At 43.6% G+C, this 23,255-nt stretch overlaps 1 protein-coding gene across 1 annotated transcript in view; it reads left to right on the forward strand.

Annotated features, from left to right (window-relative positions):
- The window catches only part of LOC134980787 (angiopoietin-related protein 5-like), a 42,180-nt gene extending 20,997 nt beyond the window's left edge, over window positions 1–21,183 (forward strand). The window contains exons 2-7 of the mRNA XM_063947754.1: window positions 14,107–14,184; window positions 14,577–14,601; window positions 14,741–14,832; window positions 19,697–19,817; window positions 20,540–20,725; window positions 20,871–21,183. Of these exons, the coding sequence (XP_063803824.1) occupies window positions 14,107–14,184; window positions 14,577–14,601; window positions 14,741–14,832; window positions 19,697–19,817; window positions 20,540–20,725; window positions 20,871–21,172 (804 nt within the window). The 3' untranslated portion in view covers window positions 21,173–21,183. The remainder of the gene's footprint in view (window positions 1–14,106; window positions 14,185–14,576; window positions 14,602–14,740; window positions 14,833–19,696; window positions 19,818–20,539; window positions 20,726–20,870) is intronic.
- The last annotated feature ends 2,072 nt before the right edge of the window (window positions 21,184–23,255 follow it).

Raw genomic sequence — 23,255 nt, forward strand, 5'->3', positions numbered from 1 at the left:
GGCTGAGCAGCACAGAGTGAAGGGGAAGTAGGCTGAGAGACACAGAGTGAAGGGGAAGCAGGCTGAGAGGCACAGAATGAAGGGGAAGCAGGCTGAGAGGCACAGAGTAAAGGGGGAGCAGGCTGAGAGACACAAAGTGAAGGGGAAGCAGGCTGAGAGACACAGAGTGAAGGGGAAGCAGGCTGAGAGACACAGAGTGAAGGGGAAGCAGTCTGAGAGACACAGAATGAAGGGGAACTAGGCTGAGCGGAACAGCGTGAAGGGGAAGAAGGCTGAGAGGCACAGAATGAAGGGGAAGCAGGCTGAGAGGCACAGAGTGAAGGGGGAGGCTGGCTTATTTCAGTGTATTTTATGTGGATCTGGATTGTTTCAGTGTTTCTCACCCCCAGTGTGACTAAAAATGGTGGCACATAGAAATGGGGTGTGACCTTGTGCCAATTAGGCCACGCCCCCCATAGCTTTTTTTTTTTTTTTTTTTTTGTGTGTGCAGGCGTGCGCATGATACCGGCTCTTGACTTGACTACAGATATTTTTGGGCTCTTTTCCAATGACTGGTTGGCCACCCCTGGTATAGCACCCAAATAAAATTATCTGATTATTCAGCTCTGTGCAATGTAGAACTTAGACACAACTGTTCATTATAAGGACAGTAACATCTCACATAATACTCGGACACGTTAATGCACTTATTTATTTTTTACACGTTAATACTAGTGATGAGCGGGTTCGGATCCTCGGAATCCGACCCGCCCGAACTTGACCTTTTTTTTACACGGGTCCGAGCGACTCGGATCCCCCGCCTTGCTCGGTTAACCCGAGCGCGCCCGAACGTCATCATCCCGCTGTCGGATTCTCGCAAGACTCGGATTCTATATAAGGAGCCGCGCGTCGCTGCCATTTTCACACGTGCATTGAGATTGATAGGGAGAGGACGTGGCTGGCGTCCTCTCCGTTATAGTAGAACACAGAGTGACTTAGTTATAATTGTGGGGAGGATTGCGGACGGGGAGCAGCTGTTAGGGAGTACAGTGCAGGGTTTTGATTATACCACCAGTGAGTTTAATCCTTTGTTTCTCTGCCTGAAAAAAACGCTCCGACCACCATATCTGTGCTCACTCAGTGTGCTGCACTGCTGCATGATATATCTGTGCTGAGTGCACTGCTCTGCTCACACTGCCTAATTGTGGGGACTGGGGAGCAGTTATAGCAGGAGTACAGTGCACAGTTTTGCTGACAGTGACCACCAGTCCAGTATACGTTTGTCTGCCTGAAAAACACTCCTGTGTTTTTTTTTTTCTTCATACTAGTTTAGCAGTCTGCTGACAGTGTCCACCAGGCCCGTTATACAGTATATTATATATATAAGCAGCAGTACGGTAGGCCACGGCTGTACCTACCTCTGTGTCGTCAGTGCACTCGTCGTCCATAAGTAATATAATACTATACTATCCATCCATCCATCTACATTGTATACCTGTGTTGTTGTTTTTTTCTTCATACTAGTTTAGCAGTCTGCTGACAGTGTCCACCAGGTCCGTTATACAGTATATTATATATATATAAGCAGCAGTACGGTAGGCCACGGCTGTACCTACCTCTGTGTCGTCAGTGCACTCGTCGTCCATAAGTAATATAATACTATACTATCCATCCATCTACATTGTATACCTGTGTTGTTGTTTTTCTCTTCATACTAGTTTAGCAGTCTGCTGACAGTGTCCACCAGGTCCGTTATACAGTATATTATATATATAAGCAGCAGTACGGTAGGCCACGGCTGTACCTACCTCTGTGTCGTCAGTGCACTCGTCGTCCATAAGTAATATAATACTATACTATCCATCCATCTACATTGTATACCTGTGGTGTTTTTTTTTTCTTCATACTAGTTTAGCAGTCTGCTGACAGTGTCCACCATGTCCGTTATACAGTATATTATATATATAAGCAGCAGTACGGTAGGCCACGGCTGTACCTACCTCTGTGTCGTCAGTGCACTCGTCGTCCATAAGTAATATAATACTATACTATCCATCCATCTACATTGTATACCTGTGGTGTTTTTTTTTCCTTCATACTAGTGTAGCAGTCTGCTGACAGTGTCCACCAGGTCCGTTATACAGTATATTATATATATATATAAGCAGCAGTACGGTAGGCCACGGCTGTACCTACCTCTGTGTCGTCAGTGCACTCGTCGTCCATAAGTAATATAATACTATACTATCCATCCATCTACATTGTATACCTGTGGTGTTTTTTTTTTCTTCATACTAGTTTAGCAGTCTGCTGACAGTGTCCACCAGGTCCGTTATACAGTATATTATATATATATATAAGCAGCAGTACGGTAGGCCACGGCTGTACCTACCTCTGTGTCGTCAGTGCACTCGTCGTCCATAAGTAATATAATACTATACTATCCATCCATCTACATTGTATACCTGTGGTGTTTTTTTTTTCTTCATACTAGTTTAGCAGTCTGCTGACAGTGTCCACCAGGTCCGTTATACAGTATATTATATATATATATATAAGCAGCAGTACGGTAGGCCACGGCTGTACCTACCTCTGTGTCGTCAGTGCACTCGTCGTCCATAAGTAATATAATACTATACTATCCATCCATCTACATTGTATACCTGTGGTGGTTTTTTTTTCTTCATACTAGTTTAGCAGCCTGCTGACAGTGTCCACCAGGTCCGTTATACAGTATATTATATATATAAGCAGCAGTACGGTAGGCCACGGCTGTACCTACCTCTGTGTCGTCAGTGCACTCGTCGTCCATAAGTAATATAATACTATACTATCCATCCATCTACATTGTATACCTGTGTTGTTGTTTTTTTCTTCATACTAGTTAAGCAGTCTGCTGACAGTGTCCACCAGGTACGTTATACAGTATATTATATATATAAGCAGCAGTACGGTAGGCCACGGCTGTACCTACCTCTGTGTCGTCAGTGCACTCGTCGTCCATAAGTAATATAATACTATACTATCCATCCATCTACATTGTATACCTGTGTTGTTGTTTTTTCTTCATACTAGTTTAGCAGTCTGCTGACAGTGTCCACCAGGTCCGTTATACAGTATATTATATATATATAAGCAGCAGTACGGTAGGCCACGGCTGTACCTACCTCTGTGTCGTCAGTGCATTTGTCGTCCATAAGTAATATAATACTATACTATCCATCCATCTACATTGTATACCTGTGGTGTTTTTTTTTTCTTCATACTAGTTTAGCAGTCTGCTGACAGTGTCCACCAGGTCCGTTATACAGTATATTATATATATAAGCAGCAGTACGGTAGGCCACGGCTGTACCTACCTCTGTGTCGTCAGTGCACTCGTCGTCCATAAGTAATATAATACTATACTATCCATCCATCTACATTGTATACCTGTGTTGTTGTTTTTTTCTTCATACTAGTTTAGCAGTCTGCTGACAGTGTCCACCAGGTCCGTTATACAGTATATTATATATATAAGCAGCAGTACGGTAGGCCACGGCTGTACCTACCTCTGTGTCGTCAGTGCACTCGTCGTCCATAAGTAATATAATACTATACTATCCATCCATCTACATTGTATACCTGTGGTGTTTTTTTTTCCTTCATACTAGTGTAGCAGTCTGCTGACAGTGTCCACCAGGTCCGTTATTATTATTCTGTATATATTATATATATAGCAGTACGGTAGGCCACGGCTGTACCTACCTCGTCGTCCATAAGTATAAGTAATAATAGTATACTATCCACCCATCTACATTGTATACCTGTGGTGGCTTTTAGTTGTGCGCAAAATATGGAGAACAAAAATGTGGAGGTAAAAAAAATAGGGAAAGATCAAGATCCACTTCCACCTCGTGCTGAAGCTGCTGCCACTAGTCATGGCCGAGACGATGAAATGCCATCAACGTCGTTTGCCAAGGCCGATGCCCAATGTCATAGTACAGAGCATGTAAAATCCAAAACACAAAAGATCAGTAAAAAAATTACCCAAAAATCAAAATTAAAAGCGTCTGAGGAGAAGCGTAAACTTGCCAATATGCCATTTACGACACGGAGTGGCAAGGAACGGCTGAGGCCCTGGCCTATGTTCATGGCTAGTGGTTCAGCTTCACATGAGGATGGAAGCACTCATCCTCTCGCTAGAAAAATTAAAAGACTTGCGGCAAAAGCACAGCAAAGAACTGTGCGTTCTTCGAAATCACAAATCCCAAAGGAGAGTCCAATTGTGTCGGTTGCGATGCCTGACCTTCCCAACACTGGACGGGAAGAGCTTGCGCCTTCCACCATTTGCACGCCCCCTGCAAGTGTTGAAAGGAGCACCCGCAGTCCAGTTCCTGATAGTGAAATTGAAGATGTCAGTGTTGAAGTACACCAGGATGAGGATATGGGTGTTGCTGGCGCTGGGGAGGAAATTGACAAGGAGGATTCTGATGGTGAGGTGGTTTGTTTAAGTCAGGCTCCCGGGGAGACACCTGTTGTCCGTGGGAGGAATATGGCCATTGACATGCCTGGTGAAAATACCAAAAAAATCAGCTCTTCAGTGTGGAAGTATTTCAACAGAAATGCGGACAACAGGTGTCAAGCCTTGTGTTGCCTTTGTCAAGCTGTAATAAGTAGGGGTAAGGACGTTAACCACCTCGGAACATCCTCCCTTATACGTCACCTGCAGCGCATTCATAATAAGTCAGTGACAAGTTCAAAAGCTTTGGGCGACAGCGGAAGCAGTCCACTGACCAGTAAATCCCTTCCTCTTGTAACCAAGCTTGCGCAAACCACACCACCAACTCCCTCAGTGTCAATTTCCTCCTTACCCAGGAAAGCCAATAGTCCTGCAGGCCATGTCACTGGCAAGTCTGACGAGTCCTCTCCTGCCTGGGATTCCTCCGATGCATCCTTGAGTGTAACGCCTACTGCTGCTGGCGCTGCTGTTGTTGCTGCTGGGAGTCGATCGTCATCCCAGAGGGGAAGTCGGAAGACCACTTGTACTACTTCCAGTAAGCAATTGACTGTCCAACAGTCCTTTGCGAGGAAGATGAAATATCACAGCAGTCATCCTGTTGCAAAGCGGATAACGGAGGCCTTGACAACTATGTTGGTGTTAGACGTGCGTCCAGTATCCGCCGTTAGTTCACGGGGAACTAGACAATTGCTTGAGGTAGTGTGCCCCCGTTACCAAATACCATCTAGGTTCCACTTCTCTAGGCAGGCGATACCGAGAATGTACACGGACGTCAGAAAAAGAGTCACCAGTGTCCTAAAAAATGCAGTTGTACCCAATGTCCACTTAACCACGGACATGTGGACAAGTGGAGCAGGGCAGACTCAGGACTACATGACTGTGACAGCCCACTGGGTAGATGTATTGCCTCCCGCTGCAAGAACAGCAGCGGCGGCACCAGTAGCAGCATCTCGCAAATGCCAACTCGTTCCTAGGCAGGCTACGCTTTGTATCACAGCTTTCCAGAATACGCACACAGCTGAAAACCTCTTACGGCAACTGAGGAAGATCATCGCAGAATGGCTTACCCCAATTGGACTCTCCTGGGGATTTGTGGCATCGGACAACACCAGCAATATTGTGCGTGCATTACATCTGGGCAAATTCCAGCACGTCCCATGATTTGCACATACCTTGAATTTGGTAGTGCAGAATTATTTAAAAAACGACAGGGGCGTTCAAGAGATGCTGTCGGTGGCCAGAAGAATTGCGGGCCACTTTCGGCGTACAGGCACCGCGTACAGAAGACTGGAGCACCACCAAAAACACCTGAACCTGCCCTGCCATCATCTGAAGCAAGAGGTGGTAACGAGGTGGAATTCAACCCTCTATATGCTTCAGAGGATGGAGGAGCAGCAAAAGGCCATTCAAGCCTATACATCTGGCCACGATATAGGCAAAGGAGGTGGAATGCACCTGTCTCAAGCGCAGTGGAGAATGATTTCAACGTTGTGCAAGGTTCTGCAACCTTTTGAACTTGCCACACGTGAAGTCAGTTCAGACACTGCCAGCCTGAGTCAGGTCATTCCCCTCATCAGGCTTTTGCAGAAGAAGCTGGAGGCATTGAAGGAGGAGCTAAAACAGAGCGATTCCGCTAGGCATATGGGACTTGTGGATGGAGCCCTTCATTCGCTTAACCAGGATTCACGGGTGGTCAATCTGTTGAAATCAGAGCACTACATTTTGGCCACCGTGCTCGATCCTAGATTTAAAACCTACGTTGGATCTCTCTTTCCGGCAGACACAAGTCTGCAGAGGTTCAAAGAACTGCTGGTGAGAAAATTGTCAAGTCAAGCGGAACGCGACCCGTCAACATCTCCTCCTTCACATTCTCCCGCAACTGGGGGTGCGAGAAAAAGGCTACGAATTCCGAGCCCACCCGCTGGCGGTGATGCAGGGCAGTCTGGAGCGACTGCTGATGCTGACATCTGGTCCGGACTGAAGGACCTGCCAACGATTACTGACATGTCGTCTACTGTCACTGCATATGATTCTCTCACCATTGAAAGAATGGTGGAGGATTATATGAGTGACCGCATCCAAGTAGGCACGTCAGACAGTCCGTACGTATACTGGCAGGAAAAAGAGGCAATTTGGAGGCCCTTGCACAAACTGGCTTTATTCTACCTAAGTTGCCCTCCCTCCAGTGTGTACTCCGAAAGAGTGTTTAGTGCCGCCGCTCACCTTGTCAGCAATCGGCGTACGAGGTTACTTCCAGAAAATGTGGAGAAGATGATGTTCATTAAAATGAATTATAATCAATTCCTCCTTGGAGACATTCACCAGCAGCAATTGCCTCCAGAAAGTACACGGGGACCTGAGATGGTGGATTCCAGTGGGGACGAATTAATAATCTGTGAGGAGGGGGATGTACACAGTGAAAGGGGTGATGAATCGGACGATGATGATGAGGTGGACATCTTGCCTCTGTAGAGCCAGTTTGTGCAAGGAGAGATGGATTGCTTCTTTTTTGGTGGGGGCCCAAACCAACCAGTCATTTCAGTCACAGTCGTGTGGCAGACCCTGTCGCTGAAATGATGGGTTCGTTAAAGTGTGCATGTCCTGTTTTTACAACATAAGGGTGGGTGGGAGGTCCCAAGGACAATTCCATCTTGCACCTCTTTTTTCTTTCTTTTTTCTTTGCGTCATGTGCTGTTTGGGGAGTATTTTTTGGAAGGGCCATCCTGCGTGACACTGCAGTGCCATTTCTAGATGGGCCAGGTGTTTGTGTCGGCCACTAGGGTCGCTTAGCTTAGTCGTCACACAGCTACCTCATTGCGCCTCTTTTTTTCTTTGCGTCATGTGCTGTTTGGGGAGTATTTTTTGGAAGGGCCATCCTGCGTGACACTGCAGTGCCACTCCTAGATGGGCCAGGTGTTTGTGTCGGCCACTAGGGTCGCTTAGCTTAGTCGTCACACAGCTACCTCATTGCGCCTCTTTTTTTCTTTGCGTCATGTGCTGTTTGGGGAGTATTTTTTGGAAGGGCCATCCTGCGTGACACTGCAGTGCCACTCCTAGATGGGCCAGGTGTTTGTGTCGGCCACTAGGGTCGCTTAGCTTAGTCGTCACACAGCTACCTCATTGCGCCTCTTTTTTTCTTTGCGTCATATGCTGTTTGGGGAGTATTTTTTGGAAGGGCCATCCTGCGTGACACTGCAGTGCCACTCCTAGATGGGCCAGGTGTTTGTGTCGGCCACTAGGGTCGCTTAGCTTAGTCGTCACACAGCTACCTCATTGCGCCTCTTTTTTTCTTTGCGTCATGTGCTGTTTGGGGAGTATTTTTTGGAAGGGCCATCCTGCGTGACACTGCAGTGCCACTCCTAGATGGGCCAGGTGTTTGTGTCGGCCACTTGGGTCGCTTAGCTTAGTCACACAACGACTTTGGTGCAGCTCTTTTTTTCTTTGCATCATGTGCTGTTTGGGGACTATTTTTTTAAGTGCCATCCTGTCTGACACTGCAGTGCCACTCCTAGATGGGCCAGGTGTTTGTGTCGGCCACTTGTGTCGCTTAGCTTAGTCACACAGCGACCTTGGTGCGCCTCTTTTTTTCTTTGCATCATGTGCTGTTTGGGGACTATTTTTTTGAAGTGCCATCCTGCCTGACACTGCAGTGCCACTCCTAGATGGGCCAGGTGTTTGTGTCGGCCACTTGTGTCACTTAGCTTAGCCATCCAGCGACCTCGGTGCAAATTTTAGGACTAAAAATAATATTGTGAGGTGTGAGGTGTTCAGAATAGACTGAAAATTAGTGGAAATTATGGTTATTGAGGTTAATAATACTATGGGATCAAAATGACCCCCAAATTCTATGATTTAAGCTGTTTTTTAGGGTTTTTTGTAAAAAACACCCGAATCCAAAACACACCCGAATCTGACAAAAAAAAATCGGTGAGGTTTTGCCAAAACGCGTTCGAACCCAAAACACGGCCACGGAACCGAACCCAAAACCAAAACACAAAACCCGAAAAATTACAGGTGCACATCACTAGTTAATACCTAGTGCAGTGTTTCTCAAACTGTGCGCTGCGGCACCCTGGTGTGCCGCAGCGCACTTACAGGGGTGCCGCGTCCATGAGGTCCAGTCCGGTCCGGTCCAAAATCACTGGATATTAGTCTGTGCCGCACGCTGCTTTAGTTAGATACAGCGTGCGACCATTTGTTTGCACTGAACAGATTCACTCTGGTATGCCGATCATCTCTGACCTTCCACCTTCATTGAACTTTTCGGCCAGCTACAGTACTTCCCCCTGTTCCCGTCCTCCACAGCACAGTTATAGTAGTAAATCTTATACTGGGGCAGAAGTATTAAGCCTGGAGAAGTGATAAACCAGTGATAAGTGCAAGGTGATAACACACCAGCCAATCAGCTCCAATATGTAAATTGACAGTTATGAGCTGATTGGCTGGTGCATTATCACCTTCCACTTATCACTACTTTATCCCTTCTCCAGGCTTAATACATCTGCCCCCCTGTGTGGTGTCGGGTCTCCTGTTCTCTTGTCCCCTCTCCAGGAGAATTTGCAGAATGACTGTGGCTGAACAGGGACAAGTGATCCCACAACAGGTCACCTAGAGTATATTCTGCACTGCAGCAGCCTTATACACCAGAAGCACTAGGTACACAATGTTCTGTTCTCTTGTACACCCTCCAGAAGAGATTGCGGAATGCTGGGTCTGACACTTCCAGTGGATGCCTAAAGGTGCTCCCCTGTGCCTGCCTTATTTAAAGCGCTTCATGTAGTTCAGGTATGTGGATTGTTTGTGTCCTGTGTCAGTTATACAGAAGGGTTAGCGATGTGCCGACGCGGGTTTAAAACCCTCCCGCATTTCATTACTGTTTGTGAAGTGAGAGATGAGAATTGTTATGGGATAGTGGCACAAAACTGGTGTGTGGGAAAAGTATGCAGATTCTCTTCGCATCCCCAAATCCCGAGGAGAAGGAGGAAGAGGATGTCGGCAATGAACCATGGAAAAACTCAGGAGCAAGAGGGTGACCTGGGTGTCCCCCTGTTGCTAATGCTATGTTCTAACAGCCAAATGCAGGAGATTTCACAGAAATCTCCTGCACAAGGCTAATCAATTGGGACTACAGTCTGACCCCTATATACTAAACTCCGAAAAGAATAGCTCTTTGGAGTGTGGACCCTGTTGGCACCTAGGGGTGCTGCGAAAAAAGTTGAACCAAGAAAGTTTGGGAACCACTGACCTAGTGGGAGACGTGAGCTATTAATTGCCCCATTAGTGCATCTAAATTGTTTTCATTTTAAGCCATACAATTATACAAACTTTTTGCTACATTCAAATCCTTACCCACATGATGTTAGAACAATGGACTCTCCATTCTCTGAAATATATCTGCTGTTTATACATGAGAAGCAATTCCCAAAATATATATATGCCAATCATGGGGCACCAAAAACAGACTTTATAACAACACTTAGGGGGATATTCAAATGTTTGAAAAGTCAGTTGGGTGTCTGTTTTTTCCTATCTAATAGACAGGACACCCAACCGACTTTTCAGACATTTGAATTCCCCCCTTAGGGTGCCAATCCATGGGCTGTGAAAGCTATCTGACTAATTATTAGTAGGATTTTGTCAAACGTGCAAGAATATTTAGTGAAATGTATGGTTGGCTGCCTGGTTATGGAGTATGGCATTTTATATATACAGATTATACGTTTTTCACCTGTTTCTAGCAGAAAAAAAGATAGAAATTCACTAAATATCACTTGTGGTTTATCCAACCTGACGATTTAGTTCAAGGGGACAGCTGAATTGTGGGAACCCTGTTGTGGGGTGATTAAACCAAAATGAATCTGTTGGAAATGCAAAGTGTGAAAAAAACACTATAAACTACTGTAACTATTCTATAAATCCTTGAAATCTCATTATACCCATTTATCTATATACATTTTAAACATTTAAAATTGGGAGGTTTTTTTCAGAAAAACCAAACACTTCAAGTAATAATACATTTGAGACTTTGAGCACCAGTCATTATTCAGCCCCATCAGTCCCCTTACCCCTTCCTTCCCATTAAATAGGTATCAAGATCTGTGTGAGTTGGGGTAGAGGATACGAAAGTATCAGAGCAGTCCAGTGTTGCTCTGGTTGTGGTACATTTGCGCTTACACTAATACAGATGGAGCCTTGGTCATCTAGCCTTCTCTGCTGCGCCATGGTGCACCAAGGCTTAGCTATTGTTCTCAGCTGCAATACAATACAGAAAGAACAATACAGCAGGGGATTAAATCATTACAGCAGGGTATTAAGTCCGACAGCACTGGCTCCATTAATCCTATTAGAGGGATAGATGAGCAGGGCTCCATCTGTACTTTCACCGCAAATAACTAGTGGCAAAAGTTTACACAGTCAGGTGTGTAATTGCACTTGCAGGATCTGAGTTGATGTATGTGCATAGAGAGGGCCAGAGGAAGCAAACGGATACCTCTTTGCTCTCTGGAACTTTTTTAATAGGAATGAGTGGGCCTGCAGGGACTAACCAAGTGGAGAAGGCATCAGTTCATGCAATAAAACTCCAAAAACATTAACTTTTCAGAGTCACACAGCTACCACAGAAGGCCACTGTTTAAAATACCGTATATACTCGAGTATAAGCCGACTTTTTCAGCACTTTTCTTTGTGCTGAAAAAGCCCCCTCAGCTTATACTCGAGTCAGTGCAGTGGCAGTGCAGTGGGAAGGAGGGACACGGAGGGCACAGCGCGCCTCGCCTGTGTCCCTCCTGCATCTCCGGCGGTAGCGGCGGGTCTATTAAAGGAAGTACCCATTTGTGAGCTCTGAACCGGCACTTCATTTAACAGACCAGCCGCGGCCGCCGGAGACGCAGGAGGGACACAGGAGAGGCGCGTGCTGTGCCCTCCATGTCCCTCCTTCACAAGACAACGCGGGAGCGGCGGAGGGTAAGTTATACCAGGCACTGGGGGAGCATATTTGGCACTTGGGGGGGGGGGGCATATGTGGCACTGAGGGGGCATGCATATCTGGCAGTATGAGGGCATATCTGGCACTGTGGAGGTATATCTGGCAGTATGAGGGCATATCTGGCACTGTGGGGGCATATCTGGCAGTATGAGGGCATATCTGGCACTTTGGGGGCATATCTGGCACTATGAGGGCATATCTGGCACTGTGGGGGCATATCTGACAGTATGAGGGCATATCTGGCACTGTGGGGGCATATCTGGCAGTATGAGGGCATATCTGGCACTATGAGGGCATATCTGGCACTGTGGGGGCATATCTGGCAGTATGAGGGCATATCTGGCAGTATGAGGGCTGTGTATGGCTAGAGCTGCATTTCCCACCCTAGGCTTATACTCGAGTCAATAAGTTTTCCCAGGTTTTTGTGGCAAAATTAGGTGCCTCGGCTTATATTCGGGTCAACTTATACTCAAGTATATACAGGTATGTGGAAATTTGTTTTTCCAAATGTGTAATGGGCCTTTATTAATATATTCAAACCCTACTGTTTCTCATTTTAGCCTTTCACTGTTGAGATAACGAGGGGGAGCAATGTATAAAATGCCCCAAACAATTATGAAGATAGCAAGATAATCAAACTGCTAATGCGAGTGATGGGAGCAAAGGAGTCCAAACTAAGAAGATGAGGATCACCAGGTAACCTCATATAGTGGGTCCCTGGACTTGAACCTTAGTGCTAGGGACTCACCAGATGAGGTCACCTGGTCATAGTTCGGGAGCCCATATTTTTTGTCCATAATTATGCTAAGCACCTTAATTTACTGTTATGTTGCACAGTGTATTATAATTATTCTGATTAGCAGTTTTAGTACTTAAAGTGTGCACCTGCATGTTTTATTTTTTTCTGTGAGGATGAAAGTATGAAGAATTACAGTTCTGGAAGCAATAAGATGAAGTTTTTTGGAAATATAAGATGTAGCATTTGTGGAATAAGGTTTTATTGATGTACTTTAAATATTGTTCAATTTATTTGTTAATAGCGATTATTTGGGTTTGATTCTGAATAATTCAGCACTAGTATAAGACAAAAAAGTAAATGACAAAACAAACAGACTAAAATGGGCTTACCTCAACACTTCTGGTTAAGAAAGCAATATATTTCCGCCGTTTCCAGTTTGGTTGTTTTCTTTGGTGGTTACTGCAATATAATTACCTCCAAATCGTAACCCTCCATATAAATCTGTCTTATTTTATTTTTTTAAATTATGTTTTTAGAATGAACTCTTACAAAATTGTATAATTTATGGAAAATGTAAAAAAAATTAAGAGTACTCTCATCTTTACTGGTATGCTTATTAAAAGCTTGTTACTCTACATTATAAATTAATTTAAAAAAAAATCAAAAATGTAGTGAAAATTCTGGAGAATATCACTGTAATTTTGATTAATGAAATTATTTTGGCAGTGCTGGAAAAAGCTCTAAATTAACCTAGATATAGGTTACATCTATAAATGTGTGGTCATATTGTATTAAAATATGTTTTAGTTTACACATTGAAGTTCTGAAGATAAGTAAATCATGTCTTATACACAGAATTATTGAACGGAATGTTACATAGATTGTGAATTGTTAACAATGTGTTGATTTGTTTTAGAATTTGAAAAATATAATTATAGTGTACTAAAAACTTGCATCAATTTTCAATGATACCTGTCAGATGGGTGACAAAGCTGACAGACTATTCCAAACTTGCGTCTTTCTGCTTAGTAATGTTGTTTTTCAACTCCTTTGTTTTAATTAAACACACGTTCCCAACAATTGCCTTCACTAATCCCTTTGTATTCACTGTGTATCCCAGATGTCTTAAAACACAAGAACATAATAGGTTTTGGCAAAGTCTGACCTTCCAAAAATGGCTGTATATGGTAGTAAAATATTGTTATACACTTTATGTAACATGGGTATCATGATTTTGTTATCAATGTAAAGATAAGGTAGGGTGACAAGATACTGCACCTTTTGTTAAGTTAAAACTGCAAACGATTAGATTATAGGTTTGTGATTGAGGTATGCCTGAGGCATACTGTTATCTAAGTGGCTTTAGTCTCCACCCCATAACATTGTGCTACTACAGTATATATAATGGCATAGCACTAATGGCTTGTATCTTCTACTGAAGCCAAGCTACTTAGAGTATTGAAGATATTGAGTAAGTAATATTTGTGTTGTCTGATCATTTATTTCTCTCTAGAACATGTACATAATATGTCAATATATTGTTCTGTCAAATTATATTTAATAAACAGAATTTAAAATGGTAATATATATTTAAACTGCATGACATGTGGTAGAACAGTTTCAATGACAATTGATGATGATGATGACTTGAATACAACTACTACTTTTTTAAGTATGTTAATGTTTTATTTAAAGAGTTCAGTATATAGAATATTTATTTATTTTATTATTTATTTATTTATTAAGTTTCTTATATAGCGCAGCAAATAAAGTTTCAAAATCTTATACTGACCAAATGTGTGCTTAAAAGATTTAAAAAATCTATAATACATTTTAAAATTAAAAATAATTTCTAAACATTTCCAACATTGATAAATGTTTTTTTTCTGTTTTGTTTTTTAGGTATATAAAATGTCAAACATCAACCTATACAGAAGTATTTTACTGCTAGCTCTATGTTACCTGCAAATTATGTATCAGGTAAGTAAAGATGTTTTCAGAATCCATTCCCCGTTTTGTTAAAACACGGGACACAATTATACTATATTATACAGTTTATGGATACAGAGCATTTACTATTTGTTTTTATCTAATCAAAGAAATCTAGATTGACCAACAACAACACCTACTTTTTTAATTTTCTTTGCCTTTATTAAATAATATTTGATTAACTTTTAAAATGAATTATTTAAAAAAAAATCTGCTTTAGCAAAATATATTTACTAGAAATCATTTTAACAGTTTATGGTCCATTTTAATATTATTATGCACAAGATAAAAGATACATTTATATAATGTCTGAATTTCTGTTATATAATAGCTAGGTGAGAGTTACGGAACTAGAATAATGTAAACTGTTTTTCAATCAACAGGCTGAAGGTGTACATCCACCAAAAGGTAAGAATTATATATGCTTGTCTGTCTATAATTTAGAAGCTGCTGCATTTTCTATAATGCTAAACATTAGTTACACAGCTATGGCCTCGCACACCGGAATAGAATTGAATTTGGGATATTAATGTACCTTGTTCCATAGAATATGACTGTTCAGAGATCTGGAAAAAAGACAAAACTGCAGTGAGTGGAATCTACACAATACAACCAAAAGGTGCTAACGTTACTTTTCAGGTGAGACAAGTCTGTGTGAGAATCCTAAAAGTGATGTATAGGGAAATTGCTACAGTAATTTGATTCAAATAGTAAATACTTTTAAGCACCATAGATAATATATACTAAATTCCATTTATGAGCTGTTTATTCTCACCCTGTCCTAAGCATTTCCAAATTCAGTAAGGTATTTAGTCATGGTGCACTAAGCAGGGGGGGGGGGGGGGGGGTTAAGTACCAAGAACACCTCCCCCGTCCTTCCTAAATGGACCCATGTATCTAAATTGGCATCGGCCTGAAATTGGAGACAGAGCTCTCAATGTTCAATGTACAGCATATAAAAGGTGACCAAAAAGTTTATATATATATATATATATATATATACACACACATATATGGCACTCCCTTGACAAAATATCTATCTGTGGCACCCTCCTAGCCAGCTGACCTCACAAGAGCCTCCATGTCTGTCCGTTGCTGCCCTCACCTGACATCATTCATTGCCCCACTACCTTATGCTGCAGCAACTGCGAGTGGGGGTCTGGAATTTGTAGTATCAGGAGTATAGGAGTGTAGCAGGGGTGAAGGTGGTGTTGGGGCCACAGTTGGGGAGTGTCCCCGAGTGAAGGAGTGTAGTTGAATGTAATCACGCACTCATGTGATATTTATCACCCTTGAATAATTATCTATCCAAGTATCTGAGAGCTTGTGTGTGTGTGTGTGTGTGTGTGTGTGTGTGTGTGTGTGTGTGTGTAAAAAAATTGCACACACTCAATAAACTTCCCCATGTGCAAGATCACAAAAGTGATACAACAACATCCATCTTCAAAGTATCCACCTGGGACTCCAGTAACGAGGAGGATGTATGTATATATGTACATATATATATATATATATATGTATATAGACAAAGAAATTAGGTGGCACTCACAGGCTTGTAATAAACGTGAAAACTCCGTGAGGAGATTTATTGTGCAAAAACAGTAACGTTTCGGGGACGTGTCCCCTTCCTCAGACAATTGAATCGTAACACATGCAATGTATAAATAGTGTACAGTGACCCCACTTACCCCCTTCATCATGACTCCCAGCTGCGTGGACCACGGCTTGCCTCGGCGCCTCCCGACCCGCACTTCCGGTTTCGGCGTCACCGCCCAGCCGGAAGTGACGCATGCGGGCTTCGCCGGTCACCATGGAGACGCGCCGGGAGCCCTGTCAATGCAGAAACAAAAACAAAACAAGACACAATTAATTACAGTGAGAAAATGACACATAATAAAACAGCGCTCGGTCAGAGCTAGAGTGTCAGAAAAACCAATAACAAATGAAAACACTATTAAAACACAAACATCTAAAAACAGGAATAGTGTTAAAAAAATGTTTAAAAGTGACCAGTGAGTCAGGTGCTGTGTAAAAAATTACTCTTTTCTTCTAATAAATAGACCTGGGTGGCAAAGAGCCCGAATGGCTCCTAATCTGCAGGGCAGTATACATGTGTCGGTGGTATAGGTTAACCCTCAACTGTGAAATCTGTCACTAAAAGGCCCTACTCATTCTCAGAAGTAGTTCTTGGGTCGGCGTACTTAATACCCCAAAATTGATAGCCACAGACTTTGGACTCATGCCGATCTGGAATGATTCATAGAAAATTGATTAGTCCAAGGGACTCATTTAACCCTTTAGGGGCTAGGCAATCCAGGCGGTAGATCCACCTGGATTCCAACTGCAACAATTTTTTTCCCCTATCGCCACCCCTTAGAGATGCTGGTACATGGTCAATGGCCCTATATCTCAGACTAGCCAAGGTATGGTGCTTTGTGGCAAAGTGTCTAGCAACCGGTTGGTCACTAGTCCCTGCTGCCAATGCTGCTCGTATGGCTGACCTATGTTGAGTAAGTCTGACTTTTAATTGGCACTCCGTTTTGCCCACATAATAGAGCCCACACGGGCACACTATTATGTAGATGACAAAACGGGACGTGCAGGTAAGTGGCCACCCTATCTTCAATCTCTGGCCGGTATGTGGATGGGGAAAGGAATCTCCCACTAAGAAAAATGAACACGTCGTGCAACCCAGGCATTTGAAGCATCCGTTTTTCTTGCTCAAAAAATGCCTGGGTGCATTCTTGGCGTCAAAACCTGTGATATCGGTCTTGACCACCAAGTCTTTCAGATTTTTGCCCCTGGAAAAACTTGTCAACAGTTTACTGTTTTGAAAGCATTTTAACTCTGGGTCCGTGGTGACCATCCGCCACATGCTCTTAACTTGTTTAACCAAGTTCGGGCTGTTGGCATTATACTCGGTTACCCATGGAATGGTTTCTCTGGGCAGGGTTTTATGGCGCTGTTTGGCCTGTTTTTGAAAATTGGTCAGTGCCCTGTCTCGTGCTTTCTTAAGTTCAGCCATGGCGTAACCTCTCTCACTAAATTTTATTACCATCTCCTCTAGCTGCATCTCACGTGTGTTGGGATCTGTATTATTTCTGCAAACTCTGAGGAGTTGTGAGTAGGGTAAGCTGCGGATCATCGCTTTAGGATGAGAGCTTTCGGCCCGAAGCACTGTGTTCCGGTCCGTGGGTTTTTTGTATAAAGATGTCACAACCTTTCCTTCAACCAGCTGGATCCGGACATCCAGATAACAGATGTCTATCTTACTTGATGTCCAAGTTAATTTGGAATTGAAGTTTTACAGGCAACTTCAGGGCTGTTCGATGGGGTCCCCGGTGGCCCCAGCGTTTGCCAATAGTTTCATGTGGGAGGTGGAACGGGACCTTTTTTTCATAGATACAAATATCTCAAGTAAGATCTCACTTTACTTCCGCTACATTGACGACCTTCTGGTCTTGTGGAACGATGATATACAAAAACTTATCGACATCATTTTGAAACATAATGACACGAATAGTCCCATTAAATTAACTTGGACATCAAGTAAGATAGACATCTGTTATCTGGATGTCCGGATCCAGCTGGTTGAAGGAAAGGTTGTGACATCTTTATACAAAAAACCCACGGACCGGAACACAGTGCTTCGGGCCGAAAGCTCTCATCCTAAAGCGATGATCCGCAGCTTACCCTACTCACAACTCCTCAGAGTTTGCAGAAATAATACAGATCCCAACACACGTGAGATGCAGCTAGAGGAGATGGTAATAAAATTTAGTGAGAGAGGTTACGCCATGGCTGAACTTAAGAAAGCACGAGACAGGGCACTGACCAATTTTCAAAAACAGGCCAAACAGCGCCATAAAACCCTGCCCAGAGAAACCATTCCATGGGTAACCGAGTATAATGCCAACAGCCCGAACTTGGTTAAACAAGTTAAGAGCATGTGGCGGATGGTCACCACGGACCCAGAGTTAAAATGCTTTCAAAACAGTAAACTGTTGACAAGTTTTTCCAGGGGCAAAAATCTGAAAGACTTGGTGGTCAAGACCGATATCACAGGTTTTGACGCCAAGAATGCACCCAGGCATTTTTTGAGCAAGAAAAACGGATGCTTCAAATGCCTGGGTTGCACGACGTGTTCATTTTTCTTAGTGGGAGATTCCTTTCCCCATCCACATACCGGCCAGAGATTGAAGATAGGGTGGCCACTTACCTGCACGTCCCGTTTTGTCATTTACATAATAGTGTGCCCGTGTGGGCTCTATTATGTGGGCAAAACGGAGTGCCAATTAAAAGTCAGACTTACTCAACATAGGTCAGCCATACGAGCAGCATTGGCAGCAGGGACTAGTGACCAACCGGTTGCTAGACACTTTGCCACAAAGCACCATACCTTGGCTAGTCTGAGATATAGGGCCATTGACCATGTACCAGCATCTCTAAGGGGTGGCGATAGGGGAAAAAAATTGTTGCAGTTGGAATCCAGGTGGATCTACCGCCTGGATTGCCTAGCCCCTAAAGGGTTAAATGAGTCCCTTGGACTAATCAATTTTCTATGAATCATTCCAGATCGGCATGAGTCCAAAGTCTGTGGCTATCAATTTTGGGGTATTAAGTACGCCGACCCAAGAACTACTTCTGAGAATGAGTAGGGCCTTTTAGTGACAGATTTCACAGTTGAGGGTTAACCTATACCACCGACACATGTATACTGCCCTGCAGATTAGGAGCCATTCGGGCTCTTTGCCACCCAGGTCTATTTATTAGAAGAAAAGAGTAATTTTTTACACAGCACCTGACTCACTGGTCACTTTTAAACATTTTTTTAACACTATTCCTGTTTTTAGATGTTTGTGTTTTAATAGTGTTTTCATTTGTTATTGGTTTTTCTGACACTCTAGCTCTGACCGAGCGCTGTTTTATTATGTGTCATTTTCTCACTGTAATTAATTGTGTCTTGTTTTGTTTTTGTTTCTGCATTGACAGGGCTCCCGGCGCGTCTCCATGGTGACCGGCGAAGCCCGCATGCGTCACTTCCGGCTGGGCGGTGACGCCGAAACCGGAAGTGCGGGTCGGGAGGCGCCGAGGCAAGCCGTGGTCCACGCAGCTGGGAGTCATGATGAAGGGGGTAAGTGGGGTCACTGTACACTATTTATACATTGCATGTGTTACGATTCAATTGTCTGAGGAAGGGGACACGTCCCCGAAACGTTACTGTTTTTGCACAATAAATCTCCTCACGGAGTTTTCACGTTTATTACAAGCCTGTGAGTGCCACCTAATTTCTTTGTCTACATACCGGTGGGCCTGCTGGTTCACAAGGAAGGGCACCACAGCCAGCTACTTTAGAGGAGTGACGGGGCAAGTTTTTGGAATATATATGTATATATATATATATATATATATACACAATATCAGTGCCAACTATTAATATGTGAGGTGCTGGTTGAAACAATTAACATTAAAATTACGTAATTCTGCCCCGCCTCACTTGCAGGTGTCCTGTGAAATGTCAGCGGCCGGTGGTTGGACCCTTATGCAGAACCACAATGGAGAGGATGGGTTGTCTTTCAACCAAGTGTGGGCTGACTTTGAAAATGGATTTGGAAGACTTGATGGTAAATGGCTGCAATGGAGCCACAGAGCTGGCAGTCATATTGTTAACACCAAAATGTTGACATGGTCTGTATGTCAACATTCACGTTATATCAACAGTCAAAATGTCAACAGGCCATGTTAGAGTTTTTGTTGGGGTGCGGTTGGGGTTTAAATGAATAGAAATCCCTATGTTGACATTCCGATTATCATCATTATGTCAGTGATGACAATGTGTATGACAATATTTCACGCTGTAATGCTACCTTTAGATAACATCATTGCTTTCAATGTAACATGTTATCCCATACTTGCCTACCTGACCCTCTCCATGAAGGAGAAAATGCTCTGTTCCTGGACTTTCCTGGTAATGTATAATTGCCATCACCTGTGGTGAAACACCTTTCTTATCAATTACCTAGCTCACCACAGGTGATGGCAATCATACATTACCAGGAAAGTCCAGGAACAGAGCATTTTCTCCTCATGGAGAGGGTCAGGTAGGCAAGTATGTGTTATCCATGCAGCACATTGTCATTGGTTTAGTGTAACAGGAGGAGCACACAGCATAATATGTGACAGTTCTATTTATACACCTGTGGGACAGTCATAAACATTGTCCTACAGGTAATTGTGGATAAGAAGGCATGACCCGTCAGACAATTGTGTGGAGAACAGCTTTTTATACATTTGCACGAAATTGTTTGATAAACTTAATCATGTATTTGATTGATGTTTGTTAAAGGTGAACACTGGCTGGGGCTCAAATACATTTTTCTCTTGACAAGTCAACATTCTAAACCTAGCAAGCTGCGAATCAGCATTGGGGACTTTGCAGGCAACATAGCTTATGCCCAGTACACTGCCTTCAGCGTTGGGAATGCAGGACTCTTCTACAAGCTCTCATTAGGAAAATACTCGGGCACAGCAGGTGAGTGGCCAAAGAGCAACTATACTTCCTGTTTAATACTGGCAGAATATGTGGAAAGGGTAAAATTATGGGACAAGAGGACCCTAATGCTTTAAATAAATTATTATACACTCACAAATGTCTTGTTATATTCCTCACATTGCAGGAGATGCCTTCCATGGGGATATCGGCAATACTGCAACCAATCAGGACGGCAGCTATTTCAGCACTCAGGACCAACCCAATGACAACTGTACCCCAATGTGCTCCAGTGGTGACATCTTGTATCCGAGCTGCAGTTACTATCAGCAAGCTGGATGGTGGTTTAATGCCTGTGGGTTAGCAAACCTGAATGGGGATTGGCACAGTTCAGATGATATTTATAACTGGATATCTTCAGTGTCGTGGCCAACATGGAGGGCCAACCAGTCCCTGAAATTCAGCAAGATGTATGTGATTTTCGATTAGCAGGAAAAAGTATGGGGACAAATATTTAGTTACGCATCATAATATGTTGCGGTCATAGTGGGATATTAGATAGAGGTGGTGGTTTGGGAAATGTAGGTGGTCGGTAGTTGATTTGTTTGAAAGTAATTTTTTATCTTCTTCTCAACGTCACCCCCCAAAGACCCAACTGTATCTCACCCAACTCTATGTCTACTTATTCCTTTCTGTGCTGTTTCTGGAGTCTCATAGTATTCTATCAGAACATACACAGTATAACCTCCTTGGGAACTAATACTGGGAGACACATCACCAATTCTAAAAAAAACAAAACTCCCACCTTAGTAAATTTACCCTATAGGATATAATATCCGTTTCAGTCTAGAATATCTTTTGCAAGTGATATCAGTCATATATTTAGAAAGGCTAAATAGAGACTTATCAAATTGTATCCAACCCCGTATCTTATTACATGTCCTTATTCTGGGTCATTGACAGCATCAGAGAATATCTGCACTACATTATGAATAATGGGGGTCATTACGAGTTGATCGTAGGTGTGCTAAATTTACGATCAATCACACTGACATGCGGGGGGACGCCCAGCACAGGGTTATCCCGCCCCGCATGTCAGTGCCGCCCCTCCCCCCCCCCAGAAGTGCAAAGGCATCGCACAGCAGCGATGCCTTTGCACTTCAAGAGTAGCTCCCGACCAGCGCAGCTTTAGCGTGCTGGCCGGGAGCTACTCATCGCTCCCCGGCCTGCCGCGGCTGCGTGTGACGTCACGCAGCTGCTGTGGCCCGGCGCCCGTTCGGTACGGCCACACCTGCGTTGGCTGGACCACTTCCACGAAACGGCGGGCAAACGGTAGGGACCCGATCGCTAGGCTGCGACAAAAAGCAGCAAGCGAACGGGTCAGAATGACCCCCATTGAGTGGGTTGGGGTGGTGAGGAGCTGTCTGGAATACCTTGGGGGGTACTACAGATCTGATCGCTGTTGTGCGTTCTCACACAGCGGGCAATCAGGGGCAAACTGCGCATCCATATGCACCGCAATGTCAGGGGCGTCGGACAACAACAACAAGCATCGCAGGCCAGCAACAGGATGGTGCGAGAAAGCCGATTGCACGGGCGTTCGCAAGGTGATTGAAAGGATGAGGCCATTTGTGGGTGGTAACTGAGCGTTTACAGGTAGTCTCCAGATAAACGCAGGCGTTCTCAAGTGTTTTCAGGGAGGGTGTCTGACGTCAGCTCCGGCCCCGATCAGCCTTTTCTGATCGCACTGGAGGAGTAAGTCCTGGGTTGCGCACAGACTGCACAAAGTGAATTTTCACAGCTCGGCATACAGATGCGATCGCACACTTGCATGGCGAATTTGCACTCCCCCTGGAGGCGGCGACTATCTGATCGCAGGACGGAAAAATTAGCAGCCCAGCGATCAGGTCTGACTTACCCCCATGGGTAGAGGGGCATTTATTTGAATTAAAATCCTTTATATTTTCCAAACAAAATGAATGATTTAATTAGCCTACGGGTCTTCAGTTTGTGAGATTTAGCTATAAACAAGAGTGGAATTGTAATGTAATAGTTGTGTTAAGAAATGAAAGCATGAATATGAATACAAATAAATTGTTCGGGCTATTCTAGCAAATTAAAGTTTGTTAAACACATTCATTGTTTCTTTATTTCTTCCAATAATTGAGCTATATAAGTTGTTCCTGGTTATCCTCCAGAGACCGTATATATTCTATGGGGTCTATTCAATTGAAGTCTGAATTGCCGTCAAGTCAGAAAGACGTCAGTTTCCGACTTTTTTAGGTCAGATCAGGATGCGACCTATTCAAATAAGTTGCCATTTTCTGACTTGTCGGAAAACAGGTGGAACGGCGGATTAGCCGAGGATACACGTATTTTGTCGTATTTGCGCCCATTTCTGACAGGTATTTGCCTTGTTTTCGACAATGTTGATTTGACTTTAAAAAAAAGTCGGATTAGCATTGTCGTAAACGGTCAAAACCTGTTGCAAATGCCCAGAAATTGAATATTGAACTGTTAGATCCTCTCCGACGGAGAGGATCCGACAGGCATTGAATAGACCTATATATCT

Source organism: Pseudophryne corroboree, chromosome 12, assembly GCF_028390025.1.
Source record: "Pseudophryne corroboree isolate aPseCor3 chromosome 12, aPseCor3.hap2, whole genome shotgun sequence".
Taxonomy (NCBI): Eukaryota; Metazoa; Chordata; class Amphibia; order Anura; family Myobatrachidae; genus Pseudophryne; species Pseudophryne corroboree.